This window comes from Nomascus leucogenys, chromosome 9 (genome assembly GCF_006542625.1).
Source record: "Nomascus leucogenys isolate Asia chromosome 9, Asia_NLE_v1, whole genome shotgun sequence".
NCBI lineage: Eukaryota > Metazoa > Chordata > Mammalia > Primates > Hylobatidae > Nomascus > Nomascus leucogenys.
The window spans coordinates 67,814,775-67,835,981 of record NC_044389.1 but is presented as its reverse complement, the minus strand read 5'-3'; the positions used below and the strand labels follow the sequence as shown (position 1 = coordinate 67,835,981).

The 21,207-nt window shown below is 39.0% G+C and overlaps 2 protein-coding genes across 4 annotated transcripts in view; one reads left to right on the top strand and one right to left on the bottom strand.

Annotated features, from left to right (window-relative positions):
• Nucleotides 1-16,768: 16,768 nt before the first annotated feature.
• On the bottom strand, nucleotides 16,769-18,026 carry LOC115836709. Its single transcript, XM_030819092.1, has 2 exons — nucleotides 17,341-18,026; nucleotides 16,769-16,790 (listed from the first exon to the last, which is right to left on the bottom strand). The coding sequence occupies exon 1, from the start codon at nucleotides 18,010-18,012 to the stop codon at nucleotides 17,704-17,706; it is 309 nt and encodes a 102-aa protein (XP_030674952.1). The 5' UTR covers nucleotides 18,013-18,026; the 3' UTR covers nucleotides 16,769-16,790; nucleotides 17,341-17,703.
• WDFY3 (WD repeat and FYVE domain containing 3) overlaps nucleotides 17,710-21,207 on the top strand; it is a 305,264-nt gene continuing 301,766 nt past the window's right edge. Inside the window, exon 1 of one of the 3 annotated variants that reach the window (XM_030819089.1) lies at nucleotides 17,710-18,215. The gene's annotated coding sequence lies outside the window, so the exon portion shown is untranslated. The remainder of the gene's footprint in view (nucleotides 18,216-21,207) is intronic. The other 2 variants (XM_030819090.1, XM_030819088.1) reach the window with 2 other exon arrangements.

The following is a 21,207-nucleotide window of genomic DNA, read 5'->3' as shown; positions in this document are numbered from 1 at the left end:
TCTTTGTTTGTTTGTTTTCCAGTACATTGAAAAGTTGTGTTTATACTACTGTAGACTACTAAGTATGAAACAGCACTATGTCTTTAAAAAATGTACATTCCTTAAATTTAAAAATATTTTATTGCTAATAAAAAATTCACTATCACCTCTGGACACAGTTCCTGTCACCGCCAATTACAATGGTAACATTAAAGATTATGGATCACAAATCACCATAGCAAATATAATAATAATAATAAATTTGAAATATTTTGAGAATTACCAAAATGTGACACAGAGACATGAAGTAAGAACATGCTGTTGGGAATATGGCGCCAATAGAATTTTACACTCAGAACTTCCACAAACATTCAATCTGTAAACATCACAATATCTGCAAAGTGAAACAAAGCTAAGTGCAATGAAATGAGGTGTGACTGTAATTAATTTTAGATTTGTATGTAAGAAAAATTAGTTTTCTGAAAGTGATCTACATTTATCATTAAACAATCTAAACAATTCCCAAAATTCAGAGGGGATTGCAAGATCTATTCCCAAAATTTTAGCCCAAAAACAACCATCACTAAACTTTGTTTACCATAATTTCACTTCCCTATATTTAATTATGAAAATAGAATCATATAAAATGGGATTGATGACCACATACTTGGAAGTAAAGCACTCCTCGGCAAATGTAAAAGGACAGAAATTATAACAAAGTTTCTGTCAGACCACAGTGCAATCAAACTAGAGCTCAGAATTAAGAAACTCACTCAAAACTGCTCAACTACATGGAAACTGAACAACCTGCTCCTGAATGACTACTGGGTACATAACGAAATGAAGGCAGAAATAAAGATGTTCTTTGAAACCAATGAGAACAAAGACACAACATACCAGAATCTCTGGGACACATTCAAAGCAGTGTGTAGAGGGAAATTTACAGCACTAAATGCCCACAAGAGAAAGCAGGAAAGAACTAAAATTGACACCCTAACATCACAATTAAAAGAACTAGAGAAGCAAGAGCAAACACATTCAAAAGCTAGCAGAAGGCAAGAAATAACTAAGATCAGAGCAGAAATGAAGGAAATAGAGACACAAAAAACCCTTCAAAAAATCAATGAATCCTGGAGCTGTTTTTTTGAAAAGATAACAAAATTGATAGACTGCTAGCAAGATTAATAAAGAAGAAAAGAGAGAAGAATCAAATAGACGCAATAAAAAATAATAAAGAGGATATCACACCCGATCCCACAGAAATACAAACTACCATCAGAGAATACTATAAACACCTCTATGCAAATAAACTAGAAAATCTAGAAGAAATAGATAAATTCCTCGATACATACACCCTCCCAAGACTAAACCAGGAAGAAGTTGAATCCCTGAATAAATCAATAACAGGCTCTGAAAGTGAGGCAATAATTAATAGCCTACCAACCAAAAAAAGTCCAGGACCAGATGGATTCACAACAGAATTCTACCAGAGGTACAAGGAGGAGCTAGTACCATTCCTTTTGAAACTATTCCAATCAATAGAAAAAGAGGGAATCCTCCCTAACTCATTTTATGAGGCCAGCATCATCCTGATACCAAAGCCTGGCAGAGACACAACAAAAAAAACAGAATTTTAGACCAATATCCCTGATGAACATCGATGCAAAAATCCTCAATAAAATACTGGCAAACCGAATCCAGCAGCACATCAAAAAGCTTATCCACCATGATCAAGTGGGCTTCATCCCTGGGATGCAAGGCTGGTTCAACATACACAAATCAATAAACGTAATCCAGCGTATAAACAGAATCAAAGACAAAAACCACATGATTATCTCAACAGATGCAGAAAAGGCCTTTGACAAAATTCAACAACCCTTCATGCTAAAAACTCTCAATAAATTAGGTATTGATTGGACACATCTCAAAATAATAAGAGCTATTTATGACAAACCCACAGCCAATATCATACTGAATGGGCAAAAACTGGAAGCATTCTCTTTGAAAATGGGCACAAGACAGGGATGCCCTCTCTCATCATTCCTATTCAACATAGAGTTGGAAGTTCTGGTCAGGGTAATCAGGCAGGAGAAAGAAATAAAGGTTATTTAGTTAGGAAAAGAGGAAGTCAAATGGTCCCTCTTTGCAGATGACATGATTATATATTTAGAAAACCCCATCGTCTCAGCCCAAAATCTCCTTAAGCTGATAAACAACTTCAGCAAAGTCTCAGGATACAAAATCAATGTGCAAAAATCACAAGCATTCTTATACACCAACAGCAAACAAACAGAGAGCCAAATCATGAGTGAACTCCCATTCACAATTGCTTCTAAGACAATAAAATACCTAGGAATCCAACTCACAAGGGATGTTAAGGACCTCTTCAAGGAGAACTATAAACCACTGCTCAATGAAATAAAAGAGGACACAAACAAATGGAAGAACATTCCATGCTCATGGATAGGAAGAATCAATATCGTGATAATGGCCATACTGTCCAAGGTAATTTATGGATTCAATGCATCCCCATCAAGCTACCAATGACTTTCTTCACAGAATTGGAAAAAACTACTTTAAAGTTCATATGGAACCAAACAAGGGCCCCCATTGCCAAGTCAATCCTAAGCCAAAAGAACAAAGCTGGAGGCATCACGCTACCTGACTTCAAACTATACTACAAGGCTACAGTAACCAAAACAGCATGGTACTGGTACCAAAACAGAGATATAGATCAATGGAACAGAACAGAGCCCTCAGAAATAATACCACCTATCTACAACCATCTGATCTTTGACAAACCTGACAAAAACAAGAAATGGGGAAAGGATTCCCTATTTAATAAATGGTGCTGGGAAAACTGGCTAGCCATATGTAGAAAGCTGAAACTGGATCCCTTCCTTACACCTTATACAAAAATTAATTCAAGATGGATTAAAGACTTAAATGTTAGACCTAAAACCATAAAAACCCTAGAAGAAAACCTAGGCAATACCATTCAGGACATAGGCATGGACAAGGACTTCATGTCTAAAACACCAAAAGCAATGGCAACAAAAGCCAAAATTGACAAATGGGATCTAATTGAGCTAAAGAGCTTCTGCACAGCAAAGAAACTACCATCAGAGTGAACAGGCAACCTACAGAATGGGAGAAAATTTTTCAATCTACTCGTCTAACAAAGGGCTATTATCCAGAATCTACAAAGAACTCAAGCAAATTTACAAGAAAAAAACAACCCCATCAAAAAGTGTGCAAAGGATATTAACAGACACTTCTCAAAAGAAGACATTTATGGACCCAAAAGACACATGAAAAAATGCTCATCATCACTGGCCATCATAGAAATGCAAATCAAAACCACAATGTGATACCATCTCACACCAGTTAGAATGGCCATCATTAAAAAGTCAGGAAACAACAGGTGCTGGAGAGGATGTGGAGAAATAGGAACACTTCTTTTACACTGTTGGTGAGACTGCAAACTAGTTCAACCACTGTGGAAGACCGTGTGGCGATTCCTCAATGATCTAGAACGAGAAATACCATCTGACCCAGTCATCTTATTACTGGGTATATACCCAAAGGATTATAAATCATGCTGCTATAAAGACACATGCACATGTATGTTTATTGCAGCACTATTCACAATAGTGAAGACTTGGAACCAACCCAAATGTCCATCAATGATAGACTGGATTAAGAAAATGTGGCACATATACACCATGGAATACTATGCAGCCATAAAAAATGATGAGTTCATGTCCTTTGCAGGGACATGGATGAAGCTGGAAGCCATCATTCTCAGCAAACTATCACAAGGACAAAAAACCAAACTCCGCATGTTCTCACTCATAATTGGGAATTGAAGAATGAGAACACCTGGACACAGGAAGGGGAACATCACACACCAGGGCCTGTCATGGGGTTGGGGGAGGGGAGAGGGATAGCATTAGGAGATATACCTAATGTAAATGATGAGTTAATTCGTGCGGCACACCAACATGGTGCATGTATACATATGTAACAAACCTGCACATTGTGCACATGTACCCTAGAACATAAAGTAAAATTTAAAAAAATGGAATTGAAGGATTTTTATTTTATTTTTATTCTTTTTATTAATTATGTTCACTTTTTTTTTAATGGAATCTCACTCTCTCACCCTGGCCAGAGTGCAATGGTGTGATCTCGGCTCACCGCAACCTCCGTCTCCTGGGTTCAAGCAATTCTCCTGCCTCAGCCTCCCAGTTAGCTGGGATTACAGGCACGCACCACCACACCCGGCTAATTTAATTATGTTTACTTAAAATCTAATTTAATGAAAGAAGAAATTGAAGTAAAGCTGAAAGAATTGGTGTACTTGAAGTAAATATTTCTTTACCACTAAAAATTAGTTTCTGAAACTTTCCTCTATAGATAAGATAAACATTAAGAGGTTAGAGTTGTGACTTTTTTAGACTGCATGTGTAAATTATGCTATACCCACAGTCTTTTGACTGTGGAAGACTGGGAGAGTTGTGTACTAACAGTTTCTTCTACTAACCTCTTGTTTTGGCTATGGGAAACTGGGAGGTTTGTGCACTTATAGTTTCTTCCACCAATCTTTCCCAGATTTGTATTACTTATTAAGTTCATAATGTCAAGATTAATAATATTTACATTTTATTTTGCAATCAAAATTGTCGACATGTTTTAGTTGTGATTTTATACTTAAAGGGATTGCATTCATTATCATCCTTTTTCCCTAGTTTCTTTATTCTTGTATTCTATGTTTCTATACATCTCTTATTTGATTGAATTCCATTGACATGCTTTTTTTAAAGTAGCACTTACAGGCAATGTATCCCCTCAATTTCTCTACCCTTGAGAATACGTGTTTTTGTTTTTATAGTTGAAGGATATCTTGTCTAGGGATAAATTTTAAAGTCACATTTTATTTCCCTCAGAATGTTGTAGACATTCTTTCTGTTCTCTAGCATTAAACTATTACTATGGAAAACCCCAAGGAAAACCTGATTCTTTTTTAATGGAATGCTACTTGCTTTTCTGCATAAAATTTTCATAAAATTCTGTCTTTATTCCTAAAATTCCAAATTACACCAGGACATGTTTTGGTGAACATGATTCTGAATCGCTTTTTCTCCTAGACAGAGTTTGCTTTTTAAATCTGCAAATCTGGTCTTCAATTCCAGAATGTATTTTGTGCTTTTTTTTTTTTTTTACTATTTATTTAATTTTGTTTGCTTTATTTTCTTTCTCAATTTTTACCTCTTCCTTAAATCTATTTTATTTCATTATGCCTATATGAAAGGCATGCATATCTTTTTCCCCATATTAAACATGATTTTTATATCAGTGTCTTTTTTATTGTGTATTGTGTGATTTCTTTAGATTGTGTATTCAATCATGTGTTCTTCTTCTATTACTTCTCCTACCATTTTTCAGCTCTTCCATTAATTTTCTGAGCTCTTTTATCCCCACATTTTCCTCTTCAGATGCCTTACATTTTTATTGAACTCTTCATTCTCTTGTTAGAGGTCTTCTTCTAGAAAGGACATTGTACTAGTTCTCTATCGTTCCACAACAATATTATCACTAACGTAGTGGCTTAGGACTACACACATTTGTTATCTCACAATTTCTGTGGGTCTGGAGTTTGAGCATCACTTAGCTTGGTCTTCTGCTTTGAGGGTCTCACAAGGCTGCAATCAAGGTGATAGTTGGGGTTGCAGTCTCATCTGAGGCTCAACTGAAGGATCTGCTTGCAAACTTAACATTGTTGCAGAATTCAGTTCCTGGCAGACTACTACACTGAGGGCTCAATTTCTTGCTGGCTATTGGCCAGAGGCCACACTCAGCTCCTTGCCCTGTGGCTCTCTTCCTATGACATCCGGGAATATGGTAGCCTGCTTCTTCAAAGCCAGCCAGGGTCTCCTAACACGATAGGCTACAATCTTATGTGATGTAATCACATGCACAAAATCATCATCATCTCCTATTTGCACTGTATTCTGTTGGTTAGAAACAAATCATAGGTCTTACTCACAGTCAAGGAGAGGGTGCAAGGGTCTGAGCACCAGGAGGCAAGGGTTATAGGGAGTGATCTTAGAGTCTGCCCACCACAGTGACGTTGTATGTAATTTCTTGAAGACTGTGTTAGTTTCCTAGGGCTGCCATAACAAAGTGGCTGACTTAAACCAACAGAAATTTATTGATTTACAATTCTCAGGGCTACAATTCTGAAATTAAGGTGTTGACATGGCTATGCTCCCCATGAAAGCTGTAGGGAAGAAAACTTCCTTGCTTTTTCCTAAGCTTCTGGCAGCTCTTAGAAATCCTTGGTGTTCTGTGGTTTGTAGCTGCATCACCCCAATCTTCGCCTCCACTGTGACATGGCCCTTTTTCCTATGTATGTCTCCATACGTCCTCTCCTCTTCTCATAGGATGCCAGTCACTGGATTTAGGGCCCACCTTAATGCAGTAGGATCGCACCTTCCTAATTGCATTTTCAAAAAGAATTATTTCCCAATAAAGATTACATTCTAAGGTTCTGGGTAAACATAATTAGAAAGAGACACTGTTCAACCCACTACAGAGATTACAAGGAAGTATTTATTTTAACTCTTGGAATATTTAGTAAGTAATTTACCTTGCATTGTATGCTCTTCTTCTGCAGTTTATTTATGTTCTGCCAGCCTGGTTTCTTCTTTAGTTCCACCTCTCCTTTAAACTAGACATTCCACTTTTGAGGCTCCCCCAGGTTCAGATTTTGCTACTCTAGTCACAGTCTTTCAGGATTATTTCTCTTCCTTTGAGAGAAGTCTTTGTTCTGCTCAAGATTAGAGAAGGCATGCTTTGGTTTTTGGCAATCAGCCTCTTTCCTCATTTTACTTTATTGCTGCTTCCTTTTTTGTAACTTAGGATGGTATCATTTCCTTGTTTCATTGAAGATGAAGTTGATTATTTGGTTGGTTGTTTTTCCTACATTTTTTTTTCATTATTGGTAAGTTTCAAGGGGGAGGATCAAATTTTTAAAAATATTTTTATCTTGCCATCTTCAAAGGCCTCTATAAACTATCTTTAAGAATTTTAACATCATTATTTAATCTCTTGCAAAGGCTATGAGACTACCTTTGTATAATTTTTTAAATGCCTTAAATATTTCTCCAAAAAGTGAAATATGAAGCAAAATAAAGAGATAGTGAAAATTAAGGGTTTGAAATGACAAACTGCCAGCACTGAAACTTGGTAAACAAACAAACAAACAAACAAAATACACAGGAAAGAAAGAAAAAAAGTAATAAATACATATATAACAGAAAAAAAAGAAAAAAGAGAGCTGAAAAATGGCTGTAAATTTGCTTGTAAACTAAATACAACCATCATATAAAAAAAGAATGGAAATACATATAATATTAATATAATAACACTTTGGATCTAGATTCCATGTTATATTAGCAAAGACTGAAAAGTTGGAAAAGGGAAAAAGTTAACTAAATTTGGCCGGGCATGGTGGCTCGCTCCTGTAATCCCAGCATTTTGGGAGGCGGAGGTGGGTAGATTGCTTGAGCCTAAGAGTTTGAGACTAGCTGAGGCAACATGGTGAAACCACATATCTATATAAAAAAAAAAAATTAGCTTTGTATGGTGGTGTATGCCTGTATGTAGTCCCAGTTACTTGGGATACTGAGGTGAAATTTACAAAATTCATTATATTAAATAGAGATAATTCAAAATACAATATTTTACTTTCAATTCTGACTATTATAGAAGTTGAGAATGTCTTTCTGTTGACCTTTAGCTATCATGACTATAAATAGATGAAAATACAGTTCTTTGGTTAAAACTTTTCCAGCCTCAGATCAGTCAGTATAGGCTTTTGGATGTGTTGACAAATGATCCCCAAATTTCAGTCATTACAACTTCAAAGCTTTATTTTCAGTCATGCTACTATTTCCTTGCAGGTTGGCTGCAGCTCTGTACCACATCACCTTCATACCAGCACCCAAGCTGATGGAGCATCTAGAATACTGCTGGTTGTCTGGCATAGGGCAAAAAAAAGCATGGCAGATGATATCCTGGCTCTTAAGTATCTGCTGGGAAGTAATGCAGTCATTTACACTTGTATTTAGTAAGTTGCATAGTCAAGCTATGTCAATAGGCAGGGAAGTACAAGTATCTCTTACGAATGGGCAGCAAATATTAGTAAACAATAATGCAATTTATTGTACCTGCATGTGTTCCAGACATTGCTCTTTATGCTGGTATATCCATTCATAAGAAAAAAGGTTAAATGAAGACTATTATATCTGAGATGGAGGAAATAGGAATAAGAATCAGTTTAGGGAAGATGATAATTGTAATTTGAGAGAGTTGAGTATAAAGTATCCAGTAGGCAACTGGATATGAGACTGAAAGTGTTGGGAAAGGTCTGGGTTGGAGATATTAATTTATGTAATCAGTGTAAAGAACTGAATTCATTAGAATTACTGAAAGGAGTGATAGAATGAAGGTGTCACCTTAGAGCACTATCTGTAAGGGGCAGGTAGAGAATTTGAGAGGAACCAGGAAGAAGGGACTAGAGAGTATCAGGGAAAAGAAGAATCATAATTGCCAAAATAAGGACAGAGAACTTCTAGTATAAGATGGAAGATATTACTTTATGTTGAATTAGGAGAACACTGATGACTTTGGTAAGAGCAGTTTCAACAGAGTAGTAAAGTTGGAAGCCAGTAACAGGTAACTGAAGAATGAGTATTAGAGATTCAAGTGGAGAAATGGAGTATAAATTGAGCACTCTTTAAAAACTTCAGAGAAAAAAAAATGGAGATTGGGAGATTTTTCCCCCCATCTGAACAATGAAGAGACTTGAAAGTATTTAAAGGACCAAGAATTGCGTTTGTGCGTGTGTGCATGTATGTGTCTTTGTGTACTTACATATTCATTCTTATTTTGTAAATAGGCAGAGGGATATACAAGATAAAATCACTTGGAATTTTTTTTTTTTTTTTGAGACAGAGTCTCACTTTGTCACCCAGGCTGGAGTTCAGTGATGCAATTTCCACTTACTGCAACCTCCACCTCCCAGGTTCAAGCGACTCTCCTGACAGCCTCCTGAGTAGCTGGGATTACAGGTGCCTGCCACCACACCCAGGTAATTTTTGTATTTTTAGTAGAGACAGGGTTTCACGATGTTTTTCAGGCTGGTCTCGAACTCCTGACCTCGTGATCCACCCGCCTCGGCCTCCCAAAGTGTTGGGATTACAGGTGTGAGCCACTGCACCCGGCACAACTTGGAACTTAAAACCAAAATTAATCAACATAGTTATCTTTAAATTGTATAAAATCCATGCAATTATAGTTAGTATTTATGTCATGGTATGTGCATTAGTCTGGGTTCTCCAGAGAAGTAGAATATTAGATAGATGATAGATGATAGATAGATAGATAGATAGATAGATAGATAGATAGACAATAGGTCGATATATGATTGATAATAGATAGATGATAGATAGATATATAGATAATACATAGATACATAGATTTATCATAACGAATTGGCTTAGGTGGTTATGGAGGCTTAGAAATTCCAAGATCTGCAGTTGGCAAGCAGGAGACCCAGGGGAGTTGATGATATAGTTCCAGTCTGACTCCAAGTATGAAAGCAGGATAAGACTGATGTTCCAAGTCAAAGACAGTCAGGCAGAGAGTAAATTCTCCCTTACTCCAAGTTTTTTGCTCCATTTGGGCCTTGGACAGATTGGATGAGGTCCACTCACATTGGGGAGGGCAATCTGCTTTACTTGGTCTACTGAGTCAAATGTCAATCTCATCCAGAAACATCTTCACAGACACACCCAGAATAATGTTTAACCAAATATTTGGATACTTCATGGCCCAGGGAAGTTGACATATAAAATTAACCAACATAATATGTCGTTAAATTAAACTTGAATTTATTTTTTTAAAAATGAGGCTGGGAGTGGTGGCCTATGCCTGTAATCTCAGCACTTTCGGAGGTCCAGGCAGGAGGATCGCTTGAGCCCAGGAGTTAGAGACTAGCCTGGACAACATGGCAAAACCTTGTCTCTACTTAAAAAAAATTTTTTTAAGGAAAATGAATGATAATATAATTGATTTTATAGAGTCTATGAATTCAGAATGATTTAATTTCTTGATAAGGCAAGTACATATAACACAAGCTATTGAGGAAAATTTGTAAATAAAGTAACTGTAGGTTGTGTGTTTGGTTATTTTGTTTGTTATTGTGTCCCTCTACCCCATCCCATCATCTGGAAGTTTCAAAAGCACAACAGCAAAAAAGGAACTTGATTTTTAAAGATTATATAATGGTGGCAGAAATGTCAAGAGATAAGGAAGAGCAAAAGAGGAAACACAAAATATTGCAGTGATAGAGAAGATCTCAAAAAAACTAGGTCAATGTTTGACTTCATTCACAGTTGCTCCTCAAATATGACATTATCTTGAGGATAGAGTGCCCTCAAATTAGCACACATTCTGATTAGGAGAGCAGAGTCCAGTAGCCAGTGTTAAAGAAAACAAATATGTTTTCTAGTCTTGTCATAACACATATGAAATAAACAGGAAAAAAATATAAATTAAATGTGTTTGGAATCATCAATAATCCAGCATATTTTATTCATTCCTTAAATGTGTGTACTTCATTAAGTTATGATAGGTGTCAATTGCTTGATTCAAAACTTCTCTACCCTGATGTGGAAGAATTTTGTAATGTAAAATGGTAGTACCAAAACTGGACCAATAAAGAGCCAAAACACAGTCATTGTCCTCATTCAATTTATAGGCATAAACCACATAATAACATAAAAAACTATAAAACTGCATCTGTGATCAGTGCTATGAAGGAAGATTGAGTGGTTCTATGAAAAATTTAATGGTGGGATTGGTGACTTAGAGAGTTCAGTGAAGACATCGTTAAAGTAGATGAAGAATAGAGACAGGAAATCGATTGTGCAAAGGCCCTGTGGCAAAGGGAGCATGTCAAGGAGAAGAGACTGAACAGGCCAGGGTAATAGCAGTAGAGAAAGTGCATTAAATTATGGATCATGTTGACATTCAAGAGGTGGAAGGTTGGTCAACTATGCCAGGTCCTAAGAACCACTGAAAATTTGTAAATGGAAACAATGGATTGGAAGAGATTCAAGTGACAGTGGGTAGACTAGATAAAAGGTTATCTCAGTTGAAAATATGAGACTAGGGTAGTGCCAGAGAAAATGGGAAGAGGTGTTTATGTTTGAGAGTTATTTGGAAGTAAAATTGGCAATACTTGGCAATGGATTTGATGCAGGGAATGGGAGAAATTGAAATGTTATAAACCTTTTGAGGTTTCTGAGTAAAGCAATACAACAAAAACTCCACTCAGATGGAAAGCTCAAAATACAGTTCTTGAATAAGTCCAAGGATTATTTATAGTAATTGAGGACAGGAGCAAATACTTATTAGACTGTAATTTATATGTGTTGATAATAATTTGTGTGCCCCACTAGAGCAGCAGGAGGTACTCCTGTACCATCTTGTTATAGTTCTTAAGACATTACCATTCCTGGTTGATATCTATCTCTTTCTTTAGACTGTGAGCTCCATAAAGGTGGACAGTAGGTTTTTACATCTCTTGCAGGCAATCTAGTTTCTGGCATAGCAATCACTCAAATATTTGCAGAGTGAAGTAATTAGGTCATGACTTAAACTTTATATTTTTTTATTTTCCAAATTATGTTTACTGTAGTTATACAATTTAAATGTCCTTTTTTTTTAGACAGAATCTCACTCTGTGGCCCAGGCTGGAGTGCAATGATGCAATCTCGGCTTGGCTCACTGCAACCTCCGCCTCCCAGGTTCAAGTGATTCTCCTGCCTCAGCCTCAGCTGGAATTACAGGTGCCCGTCACCACACCCAGCTAATTTTTGTATTTTTAGTAGAGATGAGTTTTCACCATGTTGGCCAGGCTCGTCTCAAACTCCTGACCTCAAGTGATCCGTGTGCCTTGGCCTCTGAAAGTGCTGGAATTACAGGTGTGAGCCACTGCACCCAGCCTTAAGTAGTTTTAATGTAAAATTTTTCTATATTCAAAATTTCCAAATAATAACTTTATTTCCTCATTTACATTTAAGCCCTATTATTGCTGCATTACTAATTATGGTCAGAATTACCTGTTCGAATAATGATAACCACCACCACTACATGCTAGCTGTGATGATTAATTTTAGGTATTGACCTGACTGGATTAATCAATATATAGCGAAGTGATAAAGCATAATTTTGGGGTGTGTCTGTAAAGGTGTTTCTAGAGGCAATTGGAGTGTGAGTCTGAGTGGACCAAGTGGGGAAGATTCACCCTCACTGTGGGTGGGCACCATCCAATCAGCTGGAGGCCCAGATAGAACAAAACAGAGGAAAAGTGAATTGGTCTCTCTGTCCTGAAGTTGGGATACACTCTTCTGCCCCTGGACATGAGAATGCCAGGCTCTCCAGCCTTTGGATACCAGGACTCACACCAGCTCCTCTCTGGGTTCTCAGGCCTACACACTTGTAATGAGCCATGCTACTGGCACCCCAGGGTCTCTAGCTTGCAGATGGCCTGTCGTGGGACTTCTCAGCCTTCATAATTGCATGAGCCAATTCTAATAAATCCGCTCTCCTGTATCTGTATTTTATTGGTTTGGTCTCTCTGGAGAACCCTAACTAATACGGTAGCATAGGATATAGTCCTAAGTGTCCATCTAGGAGACTGAGTAATTTTGTATCACCCAGCATAGTGCTTTTCAGCATACTTTAAAGAATTATGTAATAAATTAACAGAGACCTCTCGCTAGTTACAGATGGTAAAAGACCAACTAATTTTTCATTCTAGTCAGCAGATGGCAGTGTTTTACTTTATTTAGCTAACTGAGGTTTGTTTCCTGAGTCTTGCAACACTCAATCCATGAAATAACACAGTATTTTTGAGTTAACTTTATACTTTTTGAACCATAAATAAATGTTATAGGAGTTGTTTTAGGTTTTTAAAAATCGCACATTTTTTAGTCAACTTGAGCTTTCTTAAGCTATCTTTAAATTTGCTTTTTACATTAATTGCAAACAATTGCTCTCACTTTTGTAAACAGGAAAACCCTGTTTATTTACTTTATTCCTTAGCTTTATTTCTAAGAAAGGTCAACGCTGAACATTAATTCTGGAAATTAAGTTTAAATTATATTTAACTGAAGATGGCACAGTTAAAAGTTTCTTTGGTTGAGTTTCTCTTCTCTAAGATGAGCCCTGTCAACTCTGAAGTTATGGGACTTGAGACTGAATCAGGAGACCTGGATTTTATCCAAATTGCTACAAAGTTTGCACTAGATGATCTATAGTGAGCCATTTGAATAATTTTTCACTAGAATTTTTAATGAGTGAAATAAGCTCAATGTGTTTACTACTCTACAGTCGACCCTTGAACAACGCCAGGGTGAGGAGTGCTGTTGCCCTCCCTGGCCGCTGCGCAGTTGAAAATCTGTGCGTAATATTTGAATCCCCAAAAACTTAACTGCTAATAGTCTACTGTTGACCAGAAGCCTTACTGATAACATAAAATTGATTCACATATGTTTTGTATATGTATTATATACTTATCTTTACAATAAAACCAGAGAAAAGAAAATGCTATTAAGAAAATCATAAAGAAGAGAAAATATATTTATTATTCATTAAGTGGAGGAGGATCACCATAAAGGTTTTCATCCTCATCATCTTCAGGTTGAATAAGCTGAGAAGGGGGAGGAAGAGAAAAAGTTGTTCTTGATGTCTCAGGGGGGTGGCCAAGGTGACAGAAAATCTACACAGAAGTGGATTTGCATAGTTCAAACCTGTGTTGTTCAAGGGTGAAGTGTATTTATCTTGTAAAAACATTGTAAATACACTGGTTTTAAAAGTCTGAACTCTCCATAGAGAAACATAAAGGAACTGAAAATGAAGAGGACCTTTAACTTTAAGTAGAAATAGAATTTATTAATAATAAAAGTCTTCAATCCCCCTGTCTCTATTATAATGCTGATAATTATGATGAACAAGGGCAAAACATGATACTATTCTGTTTCCTCCTGTGAGCCTGTTCGTCTTTAAAGTTTAAAGAAGCTTTATTACATATTACTTAAGTATAAAGAGAAACAATACATCCAGCTACACACATGCCCCTTCCCAAAACGAAACAAACTCTCCAATACCTCTTTTGAATGTATTTATAAGAAATACAACAGAAAAAATCTCTAATTAGAACTTTCTAAAAGCATTTCTCCCCAATTAGAGTGCAGTAATGACTATAAATGGCACTGTCTCAGGGACAGCTCATCAGTTAATTATAAGTAGTTCTATAAATTGAGGAGTGAAGAATGATACTAAATAATCAGTGCAGATAAATGTGGCTTGTCATTATTCAATTGATATTTTAGACAGTCCACCTAAAGAGGAAGATGCGGAACAGAAATATTGTCTTTTCTAAAGAATGGAGATTATGAGAACATTTACCTAAGACTATATTCTTGTCTGGAATATGGTTTTCATAGACACTCAATTCCCATGATCCCCAGAGACTTTCATTGGCTTGCCCAGTTTCTTTCCATCTGATCCTTTCAAACCAGGAAAAACAATATGGTAATTCTATTGTTGCGTCTAGTAGCCTGGAAAAATGGAAAGATATATTTAATATAATACGTAATATAGTGGCTCAGTAATTTTTAAATATGTCAATTAACACTTCCATTCCTTTTGATTTTTGTGTCCCAGCATCATTTAGCACTCTATGTTCTGGAATAAATATCTCAAAATTCTATAAATGACATATGCTCATCTCTGGGATAATGCTACCTGATCAAGTTTAAATTATTTCTTGTATAGTCTTACAAGCAAACATGTTAACAAAAAGTTAACATAAAGAAAATAATTGTTTAAATAGCAAACTGTTAATATGTATTATTTAACAATTTTCCACAATTGCTCTATTATTGTTTCTTCCTCTTACTTTTAGATATTTTTCATGAACTTTTTATCTCCATTTTCCATCCTTTAAAATTATGCTTCACTCACTCATGTTCATAGAATTTTCAATCATGTTAAAAGCAAATATGGGTTCTGTTTGCTTATTGTCACAGATAGCCTTTTGGTTATTATTCTCCACAATCACCTTATTCATGAATTGTAAGTTGGAGATCAGCCTCCCAGTGCAGAACTGTTTAGAAATAGCCCTTCATGCTTGCTCCTCTATTCCCAGAGGAGTTTGCTGCACATGCCTAGATCTCCTTCCATCTGGCCTCTGCACAAAGGGTTTATCCCGCTTTAACACAATTCTTTGTTTTATAGAGGACCTTGACTTTATCTGAGAGTGAATACATATGAAACAATAATCATGTTGCAGGAAAACCTGATTTGACAATTTATTTTTTTTCATACTTGATTCCTAAGATGACAGTGAAACTACACTTAGCCAGCAACAAAGACTAAAGGTAAGGCTGTAATGGTGACAGAGCTGTAAAAAAGTAAATGTGAAGGGTCTGATTTTTCCATTATTACAGTACTTACGTTTATGTGGTTTCAGTAAAAAAGACAAAAAAAAAATGGTACATTTATTTTTATGTCTATCACTGAAAAACCTTTGTGAGTTTGTAAGACATTAATATGAAAACGGCTGCATTTGCATACCGATAGATTTGTGAACTTTATTGCAATATATGCTTTAACAGAAAAATATAATTATAGTATTTTAAAATGCAACTCTTTCTCCCTCAATGTAAATAAAATCACAATGACAAGAGTCCTGAAACCCCTAATTGAAAATCTTCCTTTAAAAATGCATGGTGGTCTTAATGTTTAAAAGAAGTCAGCCTATTTTCTCAGTGTATATTCATGTTATCTAACATTCTTTTTTCTCCAATTATTATACATACAGTTTTATAAGTGAATATTTAAGAGTCAAGAATTTTGTGGTATTTTGCCTAGAAATAGACTGGAAGAACACAAAATCTAAATAAAGAATAAACACCAAAAGGCCAAAAGGAAAGAACAACAAAAAAAGTACAAGCACATGCACACACACCCCCCCACATAGGTGCTTTGTTTTTAATAATTTATTTCAAAACGTATTGTACAATGCTGTCTCAAATACTTTATTTGGGTTTAAAAGAGTTGTAGATGTTAGTATAGGTTGTTGATTTCAAATGGAAAAATTATTGGCATTGAAAGATGGCAATTGAGATCGTGAACCTAACTCGGTTAATTAAGGTTACTTCGTGAGGATTAAATATTAGAATTCTGCTCCGCCCCCCACCAAAGGATACTGGTATTTTTACTACAATATATTTTTAGGTTTGTTTTGGCATATTCTTTTCAAAGATATTTGAAACTCTTAAATTGTTATAATTACAAAATCTTATATTTGAACTTTCAAAACATTACTCATTTTGAAGTAGAATCTAAAACTACATTTAAAAACATTTCTGCCCACATTTGGTCTGTTTATGGGACTAACCTTTGAACACACTAGTCTTATTTTGAAAGGGCAAGGTTTTTTTTTTTTAATAGCCAGTGCCCCACAGAAGCAAAAACTGTGACCCCCCCTCCCCCACAAAGTGCTCACATATGTCATCTGTGTTAGCAATGTTACCTCCAACTTTGTTACCTTGGAGTAATTGACGAGTAAATCATTACAAATGGGTCCAACTCTAAAGGCAAAATCGTCAAAAAGAAGAAAACAGCAAATCCAACTTGCCTTATGTTTATTAGAGGAAATCCGGAAACTTCTGTAGATTGCAGTGTTAGGAAAAACAAGTTTGTCATTACAGCGATGTTATGACCACTTCCCCACTCTTAACTCTGTTGTTTAAGGGAGTCCACTCCTAACTGCTGACTCAGTTTGTCTTCACTGCCAGAACTGAAGCGTGACCCAAATTGTCTACTGGGTTGAGTAGGAACAAACGGGCAAACTGATGATCACTTGGCAGTTCTAGGTTTACTAAAGGATACTTATTTGGTTTAAACACTGTTGGGACTGCAAAGGTATAAATAATGCCCCTCCCAGGAAGGAAAAGGAAAACCTAAAATTTTAGGCAACCGACTCAAGGTCACTGACGGAAGGCACCATTTGAGACCGAGCTCCTCAACTCCGGTCCCCTCACGGACCGGAGCCACACAGGAGAGCGTGCAGGAGTTTCGAAGCTGTGTAGTAAAATAGCTGGCGTGGGCAGTTCTTTTATACTCTGGCTAGAGTAAAATTAACGGAGCTTTGCGTTTCTCCATCGCCTCTGACAGCATCTAGCTAAAGGGTGTAGGGTTAAGGAAAGCGGAACCCACTTGTCCTTTCTCAGCTGAGTCCTTTCAGAAACTGAGACTGAGGAGGGTGAGCGCCGCGGAGAGGGGCAGGGGTCGGAGAGGAGAGAGGGGCGCGGGGCGGGGAAGAGGCGCGTCTGGAAGGCAGTGGGGAGAGGGACTGAGAGGAGTGGGGTTGAAGTCTAGCTGGGAGCATCCAGCGGCGCTGTCTGCAGACGGGGGCGAAGGCAGCCGCTGAGAGTGAGGGGAGAGCGGGAAGCCGAGGGAAGGGAAGGAAGTAAGGAAAGAGGAAGGAAAAGCAGGAGGGGGTAGAGGCTGAGCGGCTGCAATTTCTGCGGCCGGCTCAGTAGGAGGAGCAGGAGGGGAAAGAGGAGGATCCAGAGTCAGTCAGTCAGACAGCCAGCGGGAGGTGGAGAAAGCAGGAGGAGGAGGAGGAGGAGGAGGATTAAAGATGGCCACCAACAGCTGCGGGAAACGGCAACAACCCCTCACTTTCCGGGATGGTCCCTGCGGGTCGGCCCGGCCTTGATGGAGAGAAGAAACCCGAGGAGCGCCGAGGCTGAGGCGGCGGCGGCGGGGACCCAGCGAGGACGAGGACGCGGCGGAGCAGGGACGGGGGCAGGAGAAGGGAAAGGCGGCGGCGTCGCTACCCCTGCCGCCTAGCACCGCTGCCTGGCCCGGCGGACCGGTTCCCATACCTCGCGGCCGCAGAATCGAGCTCCGGCCCCGGCCCCCGGCCCGCGCCGCGGGGCTCCCGGGCCCCGCTGCGGACGTCGCGCCGGTCGCCCCTTCCCCGTAGCCCGTGCGCCCCGGCGCGGAGCCCCGGCCCGCCGCGGCCCCGGCCCGCCGCGGTCCCGGCTCCCGGGCCCGGCCCGCCCGCGCCCTCCGCCGGCCCTCAGGTGAGTGCCCCCGCCATCCTCCCCGCCCCCCGCGCTCCGGGAGAGGCGGTGCTGCCTCGGCCCGGCGCGCCTGGCCGCTTTGTTCGTGCGGGGCGGAGGCGCTGCCCACTCGCGGCCCTGCGCCCGCTCCCCCTAGGGACAGGCCGCGGCCCAGCTGCTGTCCTCCCCAGGGTCCGCCTTGGCCGGGAGCCGCCGCCGCCGCCAGGGTGGGCGGCCTGGCCTTAGTCCTCCGCTGCGGCCTGGGGAGGGCGCCGTCGCGGTCGGGTCGGGGTCGGGGTCACGGGCGGCTGGCTGAGCGGAGCGGAACCGGGATATTTTGGGGGATAGGGGAGGAGAGGGCTGGACGTTACCTCTGGGAAGCAGTGGGGGCGTAACCTGGCGGCCCTGGCTCGCAGGGGTAGGGGATCAGGCCCTGGTCCCCCCGCTGCATCCCGCGGGGTCTCGGCTCCCGGAGACCCCCGCACCTGAGCGCAGCCTAGCGCGGCCTCCATCCCTCGGGCGCTGTCTCCAGGGCTTCGGGCCTCTCCCCCTACGCCCTATGCTGGAAGCCCTTCGATTATGGAAGGAACCAGAGATGCTCCAGTTCTCTTGTACTGGGGATGTGGTGGCATCGCAAGCATTCACAGTTACGGCGGGATTTAAAAAGCAGATGTGACCTTTCCAACCAAAGGCCATCTGGCTGGTGTTTGAGCCTCAGGTGCAGTTTTTCATTGATTTTTACCGTTTAATTCTGAGATCTGCAATATCAGGTCTTCCTTTCACAGAAACAATGTGATACAACCAGATTGAAAGGATATTTACTGCATATGTGAACCCTTGCATGGAGTTCCAGTACCTTAAAAATGGTTAAGTGTTTTCTGTGGGAAAATGGTGCTCATGCATACGAAAAACTATTTTTGTTCAGTAATGGTTGCCAACTGGTTTACTATGTAGTTTGAACACGAAACAATTAAACAGGAAAAACAAAACCCTATTCTTTGGGCTTTTTAAATAGTGGCATATTTCCAGGTTGGTATTTGGTAGCAGGTTGAGAACAACTGGTTTCGGCTATCAGGCGACATAACAAACATAACATAAAACAGAACCAAAAATATGCTAATTTATAGAAAAACATGTTGTATTAGTGCATAAGTCTAGTAAAAAAATCCCACTTTAAAAAAAATAAAACTTTATCATGAGACTCTTAAGTATAGGAATTAGGTTGGTATGTTTTTATGTTTAAAAATATATATTACATTAGAATTGAGAGCTCGTCCTATGATATTTGAGCAATAGTCGAGTATGTTAATACTTTGAACCATTCTATCTCAAGCTGCTAGAAAGAGATTTCTACTGCTAGTTTCTTTCCATGAGTTAAAATGGATTCATCTGAAATATATGCATGCTTTTGGTGGGTCACAGTGGGTCATGCCTGTCATCCCAGCACTTTGGGAGGCCAAGGCTGGGGGATCACTTGAGGCCAGTAGTTAGAGACCAGCCTGGGCAACATAGAGAAAACAATTTTTTTAAAGAAAAAAAAAATGTTTCAAAGAATTTATATCACCTCCAAAAAGGAGGGATAAAATAGAAAATACGATGTTCTACTCTTGCATAATCTGTTTTTAAAAAAGTAAATGACAGTATAATATTTTAATATTAGTTGGATTCTCTGCTTTGAAGAGATTCTTAAATTCCACTGTTCAACTTTGCAATTTTAAAAGTTTACATCAGTTGTTCTTAATTTCTTTCTTTCTTTCTTTTTTTAGAGACAGGGTCTTGCCCTGTTGCCCAGGCTGGGGTGTAGTGGCACAATCACAGTTCACTGCAGCCTTGAACTTCTGGGCCCAAGTGATCCTTCCCCCACAGCCTCCCAAGAAGTTAGGACTACATGTGCATGCCACCATGCCTGTCTAATTTTTGTATTTTTTGTAGAGATGAGGGCCTCCCTGTGTTGCCCAGGCTGATCTTGAACTCCTGGCCTCAAGTGATCCTCCTGCCTTAGCCTCCCTAAGTGCTGGGATTACAGGCGTGAGCCACCATGCCCGGCTTTTTTCTTAATTTCATGCATATACTTCTGAGGGTCCTTGGCTCCCCAGAAATCATATGCAGAATATAGCATATATTTGCATTTTTCCTAGATAAAGAGTCTGTTGGGTGATCACATTCTCAAAAGGATATGGCTGTGTAAAAGATTATGAACTTCTAGATATAAAATTAAAGAATAAATATTCCATATTTGGAAAGCTAAAATTTTAAAATTACATTTGATGATTTATGTCCTTCATTTCTGATTATGCCCTAGAAATGTTTGTGATTAAGAGTTTAGCACGTAGACGTTGTTTCTAACACATTCTCATTTAAATCGAAGGAAAATATTAATCCCATTTTACAGACGGGGAAATAGAACAAGTTGTTTTAAAGTCATGCAAACACTGGTGGGCCAACATGTGAACCCAGACTGTCTGAAGTTAGAGCCAGCATTCATAACCAGGGTATACTAGACTTTGATTGGTAATACCATTTGATTGATGTTAAAGTAAGTAATTGATGTTTTAGTTAGAATTGCGAAGTATATCTGAGATTATCATAGCATACAATATCATGAGGTTTTGGAGCCCTGGACTCCCAGTATGAAGAGATCTTAATGATACTAACCTCTGTTAATGACACTAGTCTGAAATCACACCCGAACTAGGGTCATTTCTACAGCATCCTTGGCAGGATCATCCACCTATGATTTTAGTATTTCCTGTGATTACGAATTTCCCCTCTCCTTTTTTTTTCTTGACCTTTTTTTTTTCTTTTGCGATAGAGTCTTGCTGTGTTGCCCAGGCTGGAGTGCAGTGACATCATCTGGGCTCACTGCAACCTCTGCCTCCCGGGTTTCAAGAGATTCTTGTGCCTCAGCCACCCAAGTAGCTGGGACCATAGATCCTCACCACCACGCCTGGCTAATTTTTGTATTTGTAGTGGAGACGGGGTTTTACCCTGTTGGCCAAGCTAGTCTCGAACT

What these genes read in the sequence shown, in the direction of transcription:
- LOC115836709 (XM_030819092.1), bottom strand. Translation starts at nt 18,012, where the DNA reads ATGGGAACCGGTCCGCCGGGCCAGGCAGCGGTGCTAGGCGGCAGGGGT.